The following is a 16,294-nucleotide window of genomic DNA, read 5'->3' as shown; positions in this document are numbered from 1 at the left end:
TCTTGGTAGTTATCTTCTTCTCCTTCGTTCATGATAATCTCTCTCTATATATATGTGATGCTATTCAAATAGGGAGACTAGCGAAGACGTTGGAGATGACAAAGGAAAACTAGGAGAAGACGAGCAAGAAAATGGGTTTATTTTATAAAAAGTAAAATCAGTAAGTTAATTATAAACCCTAATTTCTAACCCCAGCCTCAATCTCACCTCAAGGCCTGCCTCAGTGGCTCGAGGCGTATGGCTCAACTAACCCATGAGAAGCGCCGCCTCAGATTCGATTTTCCAGCGCCTCGTCTCAAGGGGCGCCTCAAAAGCTTTTTAAAAACATGGGTCATAAGAATTCAGTTAATCAATCTCATAATATTAGTTCCTTTGGAATGAGTCCAATAAATCTAGCAGATGAACAACAACTCTTGTGGGGGAAGTGTTAACCATAAAATTATCAGAAAAGCAGCATATGAAACAAGTTTTTGGCACAAATCCGTGCTAATAATTTTTCCAAATGATACAATAGCAACACGTAATAAATTGCTTAAGCAGGTTAAGTTACTAACTAATCAGTAACTCTAAAGGCCAGTCAAATCATACCGCTTATTTTCAGGACAGTGCGACTGTACTTACAACAACTACATCCAAGTTAGAACTTAGAAATCGAATAAAACCTGGATTCTTTTCTCAGCATTCCACTCCGTCTCACCATGACGTACAACTACAACCTCAGTAAAAGTCCGGTCAACAGAATTAAGGTCAGCATCACCACTGCAAAAGAAAGAAAAATACGAAGTTGAAAAGTTTCAGAAACTACATCGGCCTTGGTGATCAGTCCACGGATTTGACTGCATTTTTGCAACGTCACAACGCCCTAGAAATTATCGAAATGCAGCTGTTTTAATCCACACATCAATACATACATGACGATATATTCATAAATATATCGATCATATATATGCGCACAACACTCGTTTAATTGAAATACTAACCTGGAATGAGTATCTGCCATCAAGAAGAAGACAGCCGTTGGAGGAGGAATTGGTCGGAGCGCGACGGAGAAGCTTCTGAATTGTGTTCTTCGCCGCCACCGGAGCTCTTTATTGGCTCCGTGGAGGTTTAAAAGCTTCAAAGGATTGTGTCGAGGTGGCAGGGAGACGGAAGTTGATTCTAAATTAAGCCTGGTGCGCAGTGTACTCATCCCCCTTCCATCTCAATTAGGTCTGTTTGAACACTTACATCCCCCCTCGGCAAAATTACAACTGACCCCTTTGTCTTTGTTTTAATTACCATTTCAACCCTTTTGTTACTTCAATCTCATTGCCACCCGTTTAAGCCAAACCAATCCACCAAAAGCATCTCCGATAGTTTGGGTAAGATATAAGATTAAAAATTAAAAGCTTTTAAATAAATTACATTCAACTCTAATAAATATTATATTTTAAAAATTCTTTATATTTGAAGTGTTTTCAATGTTTTGTTATTTGAGAGAATAAGGGGGTGTTTGGTTTGAACTTGGCTTTAAAGTCAAAAGTGTCAGGAGGTCCCAGGTTCAAATCCAGGGAGGAACAAAAATCCCCTTGTGGCCACGGAGGTTAAAATACGATGACTTTGAGCTACCTGCAAAGCAGGTGGTTGCCCTGGGATTAGTCGGCTCGCAAAGTGGATTGGATTTCCAGGTTAATCAAGAAAAAAAAGGGTGTCTGAGATTGTTTATCTGAAACAACTTATGTTTTTCCTAAAAAACACTTATCAACTTATTATAAGTCATAAGGGTTTAACTACTTCAAAAACTTCTATTATTGATTTGACACCGGTATAAGTTGTTTATCCACACTCAAAAGTGTTTATTACCGGTGTCACATCGGAATAAGTTAATAAGTTGTTTTTTATAAGCAATCCCAAACACCCCCTAAGATAGAGGATTTTGGTGGAGCATATAGAAAACAAAATCTTCATTTTCTCTATTTTAGAGAATCCGTTGGAGATGTTCTAAATTCACAATCAGGAGGTCTCAACAATCTCATTTGGGTTTTGACATTAGATAGGATTTGGATATTAGTTTCATTCAATCTTATGGTTGGTTTGTTGTATGAATTTGAAATCCTGAATTTCACTGAAATCCTATAAACATGAGATTTAGAAATCTCATAGGTAGTTGCTATTTTATGGGATTTCGTAAGATTTGTTTGCAATAATATTTTAAATTATGTTAAAAACACTTGTTTTATAATAATAAAATAATTAATTGTTTTTTTTATTTTTTATAATTTGTTTTTATAAATTATTAATAAAGAACAAAATTCAATTCAATTTCAAATCTTACAAACCAACCAAACCAAAATTCCAAATCCTTCCACAAAATCCAAATTTTTCAAAAATATCATGTGGGTTTAGTAGAGTGGTTATTTTTTTTTATTAACCTGGATATCTAACCCGCCATGCGACCCGACTAATCCCAGAACGACCACCTGTTTTACAGAAAGCCTAGAGTCACCGCATTTGAACCTTCGTGGCCACAAGGGGATTTTTATTTCTCTTTGGATTTGAACCTGAGACCTCCTGGTATTTTTGACCTTTGGAGTCAAGCTCAAACCAATCAGACACCACCCTTATGGTTGGTAGAGTGGTTATTTAGGTATCCTAGCGGTGCACGTGAATTGGGTCAGGCAGATCGAGGCCATTTGAAGAACCAAGACTAACTATTTCCGTTTGAAAAATCGCAACCCATTCAATCCTCTTTAAATTTATACCCAACCCATTACATTTTGGTTTGGGTTGGTGTGGTTGGAGTTATGTGGTTTAAACATATGTTTAAAAAGACGATTACATTACAATATTAAACCTAAAAGTTATATATTAGTGTAGAATACTTAACGACTCAAAAATATTACAGCCATTCAAGCTTATGTCTAATGGTCTATATACGATAAACAAAATACATATTACGATAAGAACGTTGAATTAAAATGAAACCGTTGATTAATATGGGTTTTTGTTTTTGACTTTTTAAAATAGCGTTTATTCAGTTGACTATATTATACGACTTTATACATAATACATATTTATGTAAAAAATTGATTACCGACAACCCCAACCGACTCCACATAATACATGTTGTGCTGAGCATAATACATTAATCGGATACAAACTCGTTAAAAGCGATAAGTATTCGTGTAAAACCATCAATATCAACTGCTACTTTAAGCCCGAAAGAATCTTAGCACATTTCAAAACTACGCTACTTCGCTACCAAACGGTAAACGAACGAATTACCTTTGCCGACGCCTTCGCTCCGCGGAAAGCAAGTTGGCGAACCGAGTTAAAGCTTCAGAATTCGTACCTTCTCCTTCGACTTCTTGAAACATACCCGTCTCTAAATCCACTCTCGACACCTTCTCGTTTAGTAGCGTCGTTCCTATGTCCTCAAGCGCTTTCATATTCTCATCTGTCGCAATGTCCACTGACGACGTGTCTTCTAGTAAATTGTCTTCCTGCCGATAACACAATGATTAGTCGGAACCAGTATCGGTGGCATGTTTAGCGATTATCATGTCGTAACAACTAAAGGTGCGTATGGAGCGGTACCGTAGATCCCAGTTACTCGACCGTAAATAGGCAGGTAAAGGAATCAAAACAGGCTGAGGTTTTCATGAAAACAGTCGCTCTACCCTGTTGAGTAGCTATCAAGTCTCTATATATCTAACCCCCAAACCCTACTTTCGAATTAGTTTGGTTTTAAGTAACTTAATCGACTATGGATGCATCTTATCGAATCAAACCTGAATGCGTAGGTAATTCTTTTCGGCATGGAGGGTTCGGAAGAAAGTAGAGACATGAATATCGACCATATCGGAGCTTGCATCGCTGTAGATATCGATTATCGGAGACGAACCATTGTCGAAGACCCAATTAAGCAAACCCCATCTTGAAGCTGTCCTGGCATTGTATTTCTCCTCTCGCTTGGGAATGCCGGTGCCGAGCGAAAGCACGAGCATCCTTCTGCCGTCCATGGACTCCATATCGGAGAACTTGTGTTTTCCGATCAAGATTTCTTTAAGTATATGCGTGATCGCCACCTGCGTCTGTCGTTGCCATTTGCACAAGTATTTATTCATTCTTCATTTACTTTAGCTTTGATTCAACAGGTAATTTTGACTTCCAGAAAAAATTTCAATACGACTAGAGTCGCTACTCTAAATTACCTTATGGGTAACATTACCGGCCATCATTAATGGATTGATGGTAAGCGTTTATAACCCGATAAGCGCTAACCAGCAAGAGTCATCAGCCTCACTTACGACGTAAGACTCTCGATCCTTGTCTTCCCTTTTACCGGGTAAGATTTTTGATCCTTGTTATACTTGAGCACGTAAACGCTTACCATGGTAAGTGCTTAGTAAACGGCACCTTACTCAATAAGGAGTTACTGAGTTATTTATCTTACCGGATAAACATGACAATGACCAAGAATCTTACCCGGTAAGAGAGATGACAAGGATTGAGAGTCCTATCCCGTAAGTGAGAGTGAGAACTCTTAATTAGCCGGTTAGAGCTTACCTAGGGAATTGTAGCATACGATGCCTTTTGGATGACTAGAAGTATAGAATCTTACCCGTTAAGGTAAGTGAGAGTATTAACTTTTACCGATAAGCAATTATAAACGCCCCCCTAAGGCCAGTTAGAAGCAAACACCGCCACAAAAAAAGGCGAGGTAAGAAATTGAATAGTTGCAGTTACCGGATTGTTTGCTGCAACTCCGCCATCAATTAGATCAAATCCATGTGTGGTTCCATCGGCGTCGCTGGTCTCAAAATAGTGAGGTGGGAAAAACGTTGGAGCTGCCGAGGTGCTTATGCATACGTCCGATAGAAGAGCGTCTTTCCAGACAAACTCTTTCGCCTAAACAAATCAAGGAAACAATGACACTAAGATTTCAACATACCATGGTCCATTTACAATAAGTTCGTCAATTTCTCATGACCAACAAATGTAGATAGACCTTCAGATATTGAGTTTTAAGGGAGCGTTCGGTACGCACATCTGCTGATTGGACGGGATAGGACTCGACAGATGACATTGAGAACGAGGTAGGCAGGCGAGAGAGAATTGTGTTTTTAATTTCACATGGACAGTTTAGTAATTTATCAATTTTGTCATGTCTCGCTAAAAATGCATTTTTTTTCTCACTCATTCCCGGTCTAAATGTCACATGAAAAATAGGACGAGGTTTTATTATGTCCAGTCCAGCGTACAACAAGAGATGGATCAGATATTACATCGTCAGTGGTGAAGATAATCGGCTGAAGGCGTTTGATGTCGAAGGTTGGTATGATCACATCGGTTAAGGTCTGTTTGAGAGTTCGGTTTTGCAGTATTTGCCTCGTTACTGATCGGAGATATTTACCGTCGTATTTTGGTCCGACGACCGCCCCAAAGAAGCTTGCAACTTTATTCAAGAACTTGATGCGGCTGATTTCACAATCAAAGCAAGTTTATCAATTTTCTGTTGAAGGAATACATCTAATAACATTACAACAAAAATGGGTAAATTATTCTAATCCATGAGAACAAGAAAAGACAATCAGAAGTGGTTTTAAAGTCTAAAATCTGGATCAGTAAGATTGTTTGTCTTTACGTCTGAAGTCTGAATCGGTCAAACTAGTGCAAATATATAAAAGATAAATAGTTTTTTTACAAAAGTATATGAGATAAATAGTTTTTGCTAACAAATCTCTTCCAGCCCCCAAAATATGAACCATTTGATAGAGGCTGATTAGGATTAAGAGGTATTAAGAGATATATTTACCACTTAAAATTTCAGAGGATATTTAGAGCTTTTAAGTTCTTATTTTATAAATAAAAACAAACGATCTTAATTCCCAAACGTCTGAATGAATCAAACTTCAGGAATATTAAAAAGTAATTTTGAAAAAACAAACAGACTCTACGTCTTTTGGTATCAAATTGAGTCTTTAAAGAACAACTGAACAAACAAATATATCAGGCTACAAGCCTACAATCACACAAGTCTCAAAGAAAATACTTTAAGGGTGGTGTCTGATTGGTTTGAGCTTGAACTCTAAGTGTCTGGAGGTCCCAGGTTCAAATACAATAAGGAATAAAAATCTCCTTATAGCCACAGAGGTTCAAATGCAGTGACTTCAAGCTACCCGCAAAGCAGATGGTCGCCCTGAGATTAATCGGCTTGCAGAGGAGTTGAATATTCAGATTAACCAAAATAAAATTGTTGTAAAAATCATTCGAATATTTGTCAATTGCCATATAAATTTTATGCTTCAGTTGTTATCTATGAAAAAACATTAAGTAAATAAAAATTCTATAAAGTAAATTTTTGTTATTAATATACAATTCGTCCTCAAGAATAATTCCAAAAGCTGTCGTATGGACTGCTCCAGTCCAATAATTCTAAGCAATGCGACAATTGAATTTCACGTGCATGCATACAACATTGCAACATTTCATCTTTCATAATCAATCTTGTCTTTTATCACGGATTTTTCTATATACACACTTATTTATGTTAAAATCGGATTAAATTATGTATTACAGACGTAGAAAATAAATCATGGTGTTAATATACATAAAGAAAGAAATTAGTATATATAAGAAATAGTAAACATACATTTATGGGTCGTTTATTAAACATTTACCCAGTAAGTACTTACTGAATAATTTTTCTCACCGAATGAACATGACAAGAGGCAAGAGTCTTATTCGGTAAGAGCGATAATAAGGATGAAAAGTTTTATCCGGTAAGTGAGGGTAACGACTCTTACCCAGGTAAATTGTTGCATAAATATGTTTTGATACAATTTTACCCGGTAAAATAAATTATAGTATTGACTCATAACGGTAAGCGCTTACCGGATAAGCATTTAGGTAAACGACCTTTTAGCCTACCTTAATTTGTGTGTAGAACTACAGTGACCAATGTAGTAGTGGCGTTTTGATAAGAGTCATGAAATCAATTACCGGAATGTTCTAATATTAAGTCATCTTATTCAGTTTTAGTATTGAAGTAATTTAGAGGTTGTTTATTAATTATTGATCTTTCTTTTACAGGATAAGAGACCGGTTAACCACACATCATGACTGACAAATGATGCTCATGGAATACTAACTCGATATAGAAAGAAAGACTCAGTCAACTTAATTAGACTGGAGTTGTTTATTTATCTTTTAATAGTTTCATTAAGAGGTGAATCTTGTTTGACAAAAAAAAAAATTTGTCTCTTAATGGTTCTAAAACCCTCTGAACGATTTTGTATCATGGGCATCCCTTAACCATTCAGCGCCATAATTTCATTGTAAACAATTACCAAACAATTATAATTCATTTTGCACTATATCATGAAAGCTTCTTAATCATTCTGACCACTTAATCATTTTGCATCAAGCAATTCAACAACTGCCAAACAGCCATGAACCTCTTACTGGACCATACTCTTACCCTATTAATACTGACAAATAATGTCGACGGAGTATTAACTTGGTACGGAAAGAAAGACTCTTATTCAGTCAACTTAATCAGACTGAACCTCTAACTGTTTATCCAAATGTTTACTCAATAAGTGCTTACTGATACGAGTCCAACACTATAATTTATTTTGATGCGTGAGATTTTTGTACATCAAAAACGCATCGAATGCAACAATTTACCGGCTAAGCGCTTACCTGGGTAAGAGTCGTCATCTTCAGTTACCGGATAAGACTCTCCATCCTTGCTCTTACTCGGTAAGATTCTTGGTTATTCTCATATCCATCTGATGAAGAAATTTATTCGGTAAACACTTACCAAGTAAGCGTTTAATAAACGGTCCCTAAAAAATAACACTAGTCCTTCGGACAAACCAGTGTGAAGATACAAGAAAACACTGAACCTTCGTAGTGTTTTAGAAACACTGCAAAATTTATTTTTATACATTCACAGTATTTTTGCTGTAAAGGTCCGAAACCAAACCGATCTTATGAGAATTCAACCTATGTCACTGGTTCAATATAGCAAACAGATCAGATACATGGAAACAACAGATCAGAAGGTAAATTAGACGAAGTACCTTATTTGAGGAAAGATCTTCGGAGAATGATGAAAGTAGAATTGTTTAATATCTTCCGCAGAGTAGATCGGACGATTATCGTCACCAGCAACCACAAGCATAGTTGTCACCAATCCTCCGGTGCTCGTTCCGGCGATCACATCAAAATAATCCGCAATTCGTGCTGCAGGTCCATCTATTTCCTGCCGGAGAAAATAAAACCGACATGACGACGCTAAATCATTCCAATTAAAAGTTCATCGAGCGGTTACTGAATAGAATTTAAGAACAATGCATCCAAAAACATGTACCTGAAGCTTTGATTCGAGAAATGAAAGTAAGGTGGCCGGAATGATGCCTCGAACGCCGCCACCGTCGATGCTAAGAACAGTGACGACGCTTGTTCTGGATAAACCTACGTTGGCGCAGTTAACGGTGAGCAGTTGCAAGGCTACCCCCGTGATGATGAGTGAAACGATTACGAGATTAGCTTTGTGAAAGATTCTGGAGTTGGAATTAGCATCCATTTCCGCAATCGCAGAATCGGTTTTCTGAAAAAAAAAAGTTTAAAATAGAAAAAGGAATTTAATGAAGACGGGGGAAGGATGGAAGCGGTGAGTCATGGAATTTTCACAAGGCTACTTGCCTCCGGGTGTAAACGATACCAGACAATTCGTGAGTTATTCGATATCGACTCGGTTAAAGCTCAGTCTACACTTGATTCGAACAGGCTCGATTCAAACTCGAGCTCGATTCGACATATTAACGAGCCGAGTCAAACTATTCAATACTCAAGTCGAAAAGCTTGTGAGATACTCGATTATTTTATATATAATTAGTTTTAAAATATAATACGTTTTTATGATAAAATTTATAAAACATAAAATAATAAAAATATCTTACATTTTAGATATTTAAACAAATTTATGCATTTTTTTAATTATAAAAATTAATCCATTTTTTTTATTAAAATCACAATTAAAAAAAATTATAAAGATGATTAGTAAAATTGTCTCACATTAGAATAACTGATATTAAAGAAAAGAGAAAAAGATGTTATAAAAATAGTGGGATGTAAATGAAATTTCTAACTATGTATTTTTTTTATGATAAAGTTTGAAGTTGATTTCTTTAGTTTTATAAAAACTAAAAAAAAACCTTTAAGTTTTAAAATTTATAAGAGAAACACCCTAAAATTTCATAAATTTCAATGAGTGAGTTTGGTTCGAGCTTGATTTAATTTGAGTTACAGTTCGAGCTTGATTTGAGTTGTAGTTCGAGCTTGATTCGAGTTCGAGTTTGAGAAATAGTTATCGAGTTCGAGTCGAGCTTTGATTTTTACTACTTGTGAGTTTTTTAGTCGAGTTCGAGCTTGGAAATTGGGTTTCGACTTCGAGTCGAGTATAGTGATACTCGAGCTCGACTCGCGTCATTTACACCCCTATTCTCCCATAGCTCAATTAAGTTTTTACCCTTAAAAATTAACTTTATAATTTATCTTAATGAATAATATAACCCACTAAAACAATAATATATGTAGTAATTTATCTGACAAGACTCTTCATCCTTATCAGCACTTTAACTAAGTAAAATTATCGATTCTTGTAACAAGTTCATCCAGATAAACGCCCCCTAAAATATATTTTGATACGAACTAATTTAAGTTATATTTTACTTAAAAATGACCAAAATTGAAATTCTTAGTTAAAAAAATAAAAATTATGAATCAAATGATATATGAGGTCTTATTAAGCATAGAAACTCAAATTTCTTGCTACAGTTTAAATAAAAAGCGTCTGATATATGAGAATCATAATGAGAAAAGAACATTACAGTAGTCCAAATTCAGACGTCTTTAACGTGTAACCAAAGGACCTTCAGCCTATCAGTATCGTAGTTCTTGGCCTCCTAGAATGATTTGGTATGTTACAGTTATAAGATTTTAACATTCCCATTAGAATGATTTGGAATGTGCCCTCGTTGAAAATGGTGTTACAGTTAACTTATCTAATCACTCACTTAAAGGGTAGTTTATTCAAACGTTTACTCGTAACAGTTAACGTCTCACATACTTTACTGGTTAAGATTCTGATTCATCAAAATGGCATGGTATTCAACAATTTACCCAGTACATGTTAACAGGATTAACGTCACCACTTTCACTTAAAGGGTAAGATTTTTTTTTGATTAACCTGGATATTAAACTCATTATGCGAGCCGACTAATCCCAGGACGACCACGTGCTTTGCAGATAGCCCGGAGTCACTGCATTTGAACCTCCTTGGATTTGAACCCGGGAACTCCTGGTAATTTTGACCTTTGGAGGCAAACTCAAACCAATCAGGCACCACCCTTGTGGTTTACAGGGTAAGATTACCGACTCTTACCGTCACTCTCACTGGGTAAGGGGTTCTTTACAAAAAACTTACCCGATAAGTGCTTACCGGTAAAATTCAACGCTATTACTTACTTACCGGGTAAGATTTTACTTCACCAAAACGGCATCATATGCAATAATTTACCCGATAAGCTTTTACCATGGTAAGAATCGTCGCCTTCACTTACAGGGTAAGACTCTTGTTCTTTGTCTCGTTCTTACCGGGAAAGATTCATGGTCCTTACCATATTCATCCAGTAAGGTAATGTGACATGGTAAACGGATTTCATAATTTTCGTTTTTATCGATTTGAACCGAATTTTAATATTTTCATAAAAAAGAAATGGGAAATAGAAACCTATTTGAGGTGTATGGTCCTCCTTCATTTTCTCAATTGTGTTGCTTTGAAAATTCTTTAGAGAATTGAAACTAGAATGCACCTTCAATTTACCATGGTTGAATACAATCTTTCAAAAAGTCAACAAAAGTCAAAATTCAAAAGGCAACAAAAGTCAAAATTCAAGATTTCTTGAAATTTGTGGAAAGCCATTTCATATATGTTTAATTCACCCCCCTCTTGATCTACCCTTTTCTCCTCCTTAATCTTTTGTATTTCGGTTTTCTGATACAATCAATGAATAACACCAATCTTGTTATAGTTTCGCTTGTAATCGTGTTGCTAACCATACAACCCATCACGGCAGATGATCCGAAAAGGTTAAGCAGGGCGAGATTTGTCAGCGTTCTTAGCATCGATGGTGGTGGTGTTCGTGGTATCATTCCTGGCACCATCCTTGCGTTTCTTGAGTCCAAGCTTCAGGTACGTGTATACTGAACGCATCTGTGCGTTTCTTGATCTAATTTGTCGTGAGCATTAAAGATTTGATTGGAGAATACGTTTGTTTTCTTGGGATAGGAATTAGATGGCCCAGAGGCACGAATTGCGGATTATTTTGACGTGATAGCTGGAACGAGCACCGGAGGATTAATGACCACCATGCTTGCTGCTCCTGATGATAGAAATCGCCCGCTTTATGCAGCAAAAGACATTATAAATTTTTACTTTCAGCATTCTCCCCGAATCTTCCCTAAACGAAGGTAAACTCGTATTTGTTTTCTGAACCGATCTGATTTTGATTAAATACAGAGTTTTCATTTTTTTTCCCGAATCGAATTCAGTGTAGGATTTGATGAGACGAAAATTAATCAAACTTTTCCTTCTGATCAAGACTGCAAATTGGGGTATTCTCCTCTGAAGACTTCTATAATTTTCATGTTAAATTTTATTTTGCACGTATGATATTATTATATTCAATATATTATATCATATGCAAAACTGACACAGCGTTTATACACAAAAAAACGTCATTCGAGTGGCATAAACTGTGCTTATGAGCCGGTGAGCCTCTGTTTGAACGATTCGTTAGTATCTTCCGCTTTATTCAAACAAAAGAAGGAAAACCCTTTATTTTAGAAAATTATTTCGGAAAAATGTAGTAGGAATAATTAAGCGTAAAACTTGAATTTATTTACGTTCAAAAATATTACCATTTAAATCAGATACAATCAAGCCAGATATTTCAATGGAGACTCAGATGTTGTTTTTCCCTTTGCAGTCGGAGCAAGTTCGTGAATACAGTAGCAAGTGTATTTGGTGAGGTCGCAGGACCAAAGTATGACGGAAAGTATCTGCGAACATTGACGAAGGTATTATTACGAAACACGACTATCAAACAAACGTTAACGGATATTGTCATACCATCTTTCGACATCAGACGTTTTCAACCTACAATCTTCTCAACCTCTCATGTAAGTTTCGACCAATTTCTCGTTATTCTTAAGTTGTTTATATTGTATTTGGTAATGAGTTTTTTATGTGATTCGTTCAGGCAAGAGAGTTTCCTTGGAAAGACGCTTATCTGGCAGACGTATGCATCAGCACCTCGGCAGCTCCAACGTATTTCCCGCCGTACTATTTCGAGACCAGAGATATTGATGGAACTAAGCATACGTTTGATCTAATCGATGGTGGGGTCGCAGCAAACAATCCGGTAATTGCATCTTAACATGATCCAATAAAGTTTTTTATATCTGTTGTTTTCAATCTGACACGATGATCTTAATCAACCAGATCATGAATGAGAGAGAACAAGGTTTTTAAAAAATTAATAAATGATCTGATACCCGCTTTTTATCTTTTACTTTTAATGCCTTGCTTCGCCACCTAATTGGTTAGTTTTAGATTCTTTTTAGGATAAAAACTTATATCTATACTATATTATAAAGCATTTGATAAAAACTCTTAAAACTCATTTTATATACATGCAATATTGCTTATTAATGCATAGTACTTAAAATTCAAGATTACAAGTATACGTAAGTATAAAACTTATTAAGCTTCATATTTGAATTCGTATAACTAACTGTAGATAAATATAATCAAATACAGAATAAAATTCTTATTTTAAATATAAAATTTAAAATATAATTAAGATAATTATTGAGTTCTAACAGAATATTTAGTTATTATCTTCATAAAAATTATATTATTAAAACAAAAATAAATTATTTCGTCATCAAATCTAAATTAAATTATAATAAAAATTAAATTAAAGAAATTACAAAAAAAATTTGAAAACATTTATATTTTTTTTTAATTTTTATGATATTTTCAAATATATATTTTTATTAAAAAAAACATTATTACTTGCTCAAAACCACATAAATTCGTATTATAACACCGATAGAAACCAAAAAGATAAAATGAAACATTGAAATCGAAACATATCTCGATTCATTGCACGAATACCTTCTAATGATTAATAATATATCAAAATTCATGTTTTTCACTTCCTTACAAGTAGAAATCAATATTGACGTGTTTTCATCACATTAACTTCTTTTTTTTTCTTCATTCAAGTATTTTCGTCATCTTGAAAATTTCAAAATTTTCAGGTTTTTTCAATTTTCTTTATGATTATTTACATCTTTTAGATATGTAATTTCATACTTATTTTTATTACTTGTACTGTTTATTTTTATTTGTATGACAAGTTTTTTTTTTTTATAATTCATTGATATGTTTTAAAATATGAAATAGTTTTTTAATCTATTTTTTATACTTAAAATCAAAAAAATCAAAAATGATACAAGACAAATTGCAAGAAAAAATAACGTACTTTAACTTGACTGTTATTTCAAGTAATGTACTTTGAAAACTTTCATTTTAGTACATAAGATGTAAGGTTTTAAACATTTAAGTACCCGCGTAATCCGTTGAAGCATTAACCGGTTATCATGTTGATATAACGAGTGATGTGGTATCCATCTCAGTATTATTTGCTGACGTGGTTAGTGACATGAAATTTTTTGATCTAAAACTAGTCTTTAACCGGTTACCCGAGTACTTAAATGTTTAGAACTTTACATCTTAGGTATTAAAATAAAAGTTCTGAAAGTACGTTACCCATAATAAGAATCAAGTTAAAATAAGTTACTTTTTCATGCAATTTGCCCAATAAAAAACATTAAATATATAATTTTAGGTTGGATTTGGATCATTAATAAATGATAAAAAGAATCAGGTTGAACTAGAATTAAACACTCTGTAGGTGGATGAAAGAGAAAGTAAATAACCGTTTACTAAACACTTACCTGGTAAGTGCTTACTGGGTAAATTTTCCTTACCGGATGAATATGACAATGGTCAAAAATCTTACCCGGTAAGAGCAATGATAAATATGAAGTCTTACTCGGTAAGTGAATGTGACGACTCTTACCCGGGTAAGCGCTTACCAGGTAATATGTTGTATACGATACCATTTTGATGTATTATAATCTTATTCGGTAGAATAAATTACGACATTGACTCCTAATGATAAGCGCTTACCGGGTAAGCATTTAGGTAAACAGACCCTAAATTTTTTAACAATTGTGATATATTAGATGATAATGAAAATATATGATGGCAGACCCAAATGGCTCTCACACATGTAACAAAGGAAGTGCTGAATGGGAAATACAAGTTCACGGGTTCGAGAAATATTGATGGTAGAAGGATGCTTGTTCTTTCTCTTGGTACCGGTATGCAGAAAAGTTCTGAAAAATATACAGCACAGATAGCTGCAAGATGGGGTTTGCTCAGTTGGATTTTCGACAACGGTTCAGCACCCATTATTCATATCTATAGCGACGCAAGCTCTGATATGGTCGATATTCATGTCTCTACACTCTTCCGAGCCTTCAATGCGGAAAGGAATTATCTACGTATTCAGGTGAGATTCTAATACCGTTGGCCTTATCAGGCACAAAGGCTAGGTGTGGGTTACTGGGCCTAGGTTTGGGCTTACTAGGCTCGAGCTCAGTTGAGGCATCGGCTTCAGCTTCGGCTTCACGCTTGGCATTTTTGTCCGTCTCTAGTTGTAAGTTGTGAACACATTATTCATCACATCCTTAAATCATTCCATCTAACCGTTGAAATCCAATCTCACCATCTCAACCTTCCCCGATGTGTATCCTTGTTAGGGTAGATTCCGATAATAACCTAAAATTGATTAAGAACCCAAAAACCATCCACAACGCCACACATAGCATATTTATCAGGAATATGAACGTGTGATTCATAATGAATAATACCTCCATATTCATCATGAATGCATTATTCACAACGAATATACATCCTGAAAAGGGACAGGTGACAGGTGACGTAGTATAGACGGTTCCTAAGTACATTTTCTGTTAAATATTTAGTAATCAAAACTAGTATTAATGGCAGGAAGAGAACTTGACAGGAGAAACAACTCAGATGGATATTTCGACAAATGAGAATATGAGGACGTTGGAGAATATCGGGAAGCGATTGTTGAACAAAAGTGTATCGAGATTGGACTTGGAGACGGGCATATTAGAACCAGTGGAAGGGGAAGGTACAAACGCTGAAGCTTTAACTCGTTTCGCCCAAATGCTTTCTGCAGAACGAAGGCGTCGTTTAGCAGCTTAAACGCTTCATTCCGTTTCTTCATACCAACAACCCAGGCAGGAAGGCTGTTTTTCATTTTGGCACCAAGTTAACAGTTCGTGTATAATTGTATACGTGTTGTTGATCCAAGAGGAATAGTAGAAATGTTGCTTAAAAATATTGTACAAAATAAATTCCTCGATTATATCAGCAAAAATATTTCCAACAGAAACATAGCTTCGATGGTCATGGTTCCAAACTTGTAGCTAAATCTGTCGCACATCCTAAACCATCTCATAATAACAGTATGTTAGGGACCGTTTACTTGATAATTACCCAGTAAGAGCTTACTAGGTCGCTTACCTTACTGGATGAACATGACATGGACCGAGAATCTTTACCCGATAAGAGCGAGGGCAAAGCCCGAGAGTCTTACCTGACAAGTGAGATGATGACTCTTACCTGATAAACACTTACTAGGAAAATTGTTATATATAATGGACTAGAATTTTACTTAGTACAGTGTACTCGGGTAAACGGCCCATTACCAGTACTATATCGGTTAGACTTGGGTGATTATACCTTTATATATGTTGGAATCCTCCTCTCTTTAGTGGCTCCTTTAAAAAGAAATTCGAAGAGGTTCCACATATTCACAATGTATTATAGCTATATCTACCACTCCTAGGATTCGACAAATTGAATCGATCTTTACTCATCAAGCACCCTATCCGCACTTGGGTACAATTTGTGCTTGTCTAGGCTCTGTTGGAGAGAATGCTAAAGTCCCACATCAGCAAGACTTGAGGGCCGTTTACCAAACACTTACCAGGTAAGCGTCCACCATGTATAAGTTATTAAATTACCTTGCCGGTGAGCATGGCAAGGACCAGTAAGCGCTTACAGGGTCAA

The 16,294-nt window shown here is 35.5% G+C and overlaps 3 protein-coding genes across 4 annotated transcripts in view; 1 reads left to right on the top strand and 2 right to left on the bottom strand.

Annotated features, from left to right (window-relative positions):
- LOC112516050 (phosphoglycerate mutase-like protein 4) overlaps positions 1–1,187 on the bottom strand; it is an 8,788-nt gene extending 7,601 nt beyond the window's left edge. The window contains exons 1-3 of one of the 2 annotated variants that reach the window (XM_025123094.1): positions 981–1,187; positions 806–862; positions 663–709 (exon numbers count right to left, since the gene is read on the bottom strand). In XM_025123094.1, the coding sequence (XP_024978862.1) occupies positions 663–709; positions 806–842 (84 nt within the window). In that variant the 5' untranslated portion in view covers positions 843–862; positions 981–1,187. Of the gene's footprint in view, positions 1–662; positions 760–805; positions 863–980 lie in introns of both variants that reach the window. The other variant, XM_025123093.1, reaches the window with a different exon arrangement.
- Positions 1,188–3,130: 1,943 nt separating this feature from the next.
- LOC112515476 (patatin-like protein 2) lies at positions 3,131–8,575 on the bottom strand. Its single transcript, XM_025122319.1, has 6 exons — positions 8,360–8,575; positions 8,070–8,251; positions 5,268–5,460; positions 4,729–4,890; positions 3,771–4,073; positions 3,131–3,482 (listed from the first exon to the last, which is right to left on the bottom strand). Exons 1-6 carry the CDS (start codon positions 8,573–8,575, stop codon positions 3,261–3,263), a joined length of 1,278 nt encoding a protein of 425 aa, XP_024978087.1. The 3' UTR covers positions 3,131–3,260.
- Positions 8,576–11,059: 2,484 nt separating this feature from the next.
- Positions 11,060–15,424, top strand: LOC112515975 (patatin-like protein 2). Its single transcript, XM_025122970.1, has 6 exons — positions 11,060–11,245; positions 11,342–11,523; positions 12,042–12,234; positions 12,315–12,476; positions 14,397–14,699; positions 15,200–15,424. The coding sequence occupies exons 1-6, from the start codon at positions 11,060–11,062 to the stop codon at positions 15,422–15,424; spliced, it is 1,251 nt and encodes a 416-aa protein (XP_024978738.1).
- Positions 15,425–16,294: the final 870 nt, after the last annotated feature.

The sequence above is a fragment of the Cynara cardunculus genome, assembly GCF_001531365.2.
Source record: "Cynara cardunculus var. scolymus isolate 2C chromosome LG 7, CcrdV1, whole genome shotgun sequence".
Lineage (NCBI taxonomy): Eukaryota > Viridiplantae > Streptophyta > Magnoliopsida > Asterales > Asteraceae > Cynara > Cynara cardunculus.
The sequence above is the reverse complement of the archived record's forward strand: the minus strand, read 5'-3'. Positions and strand labels throughout refer to the sequence as shown.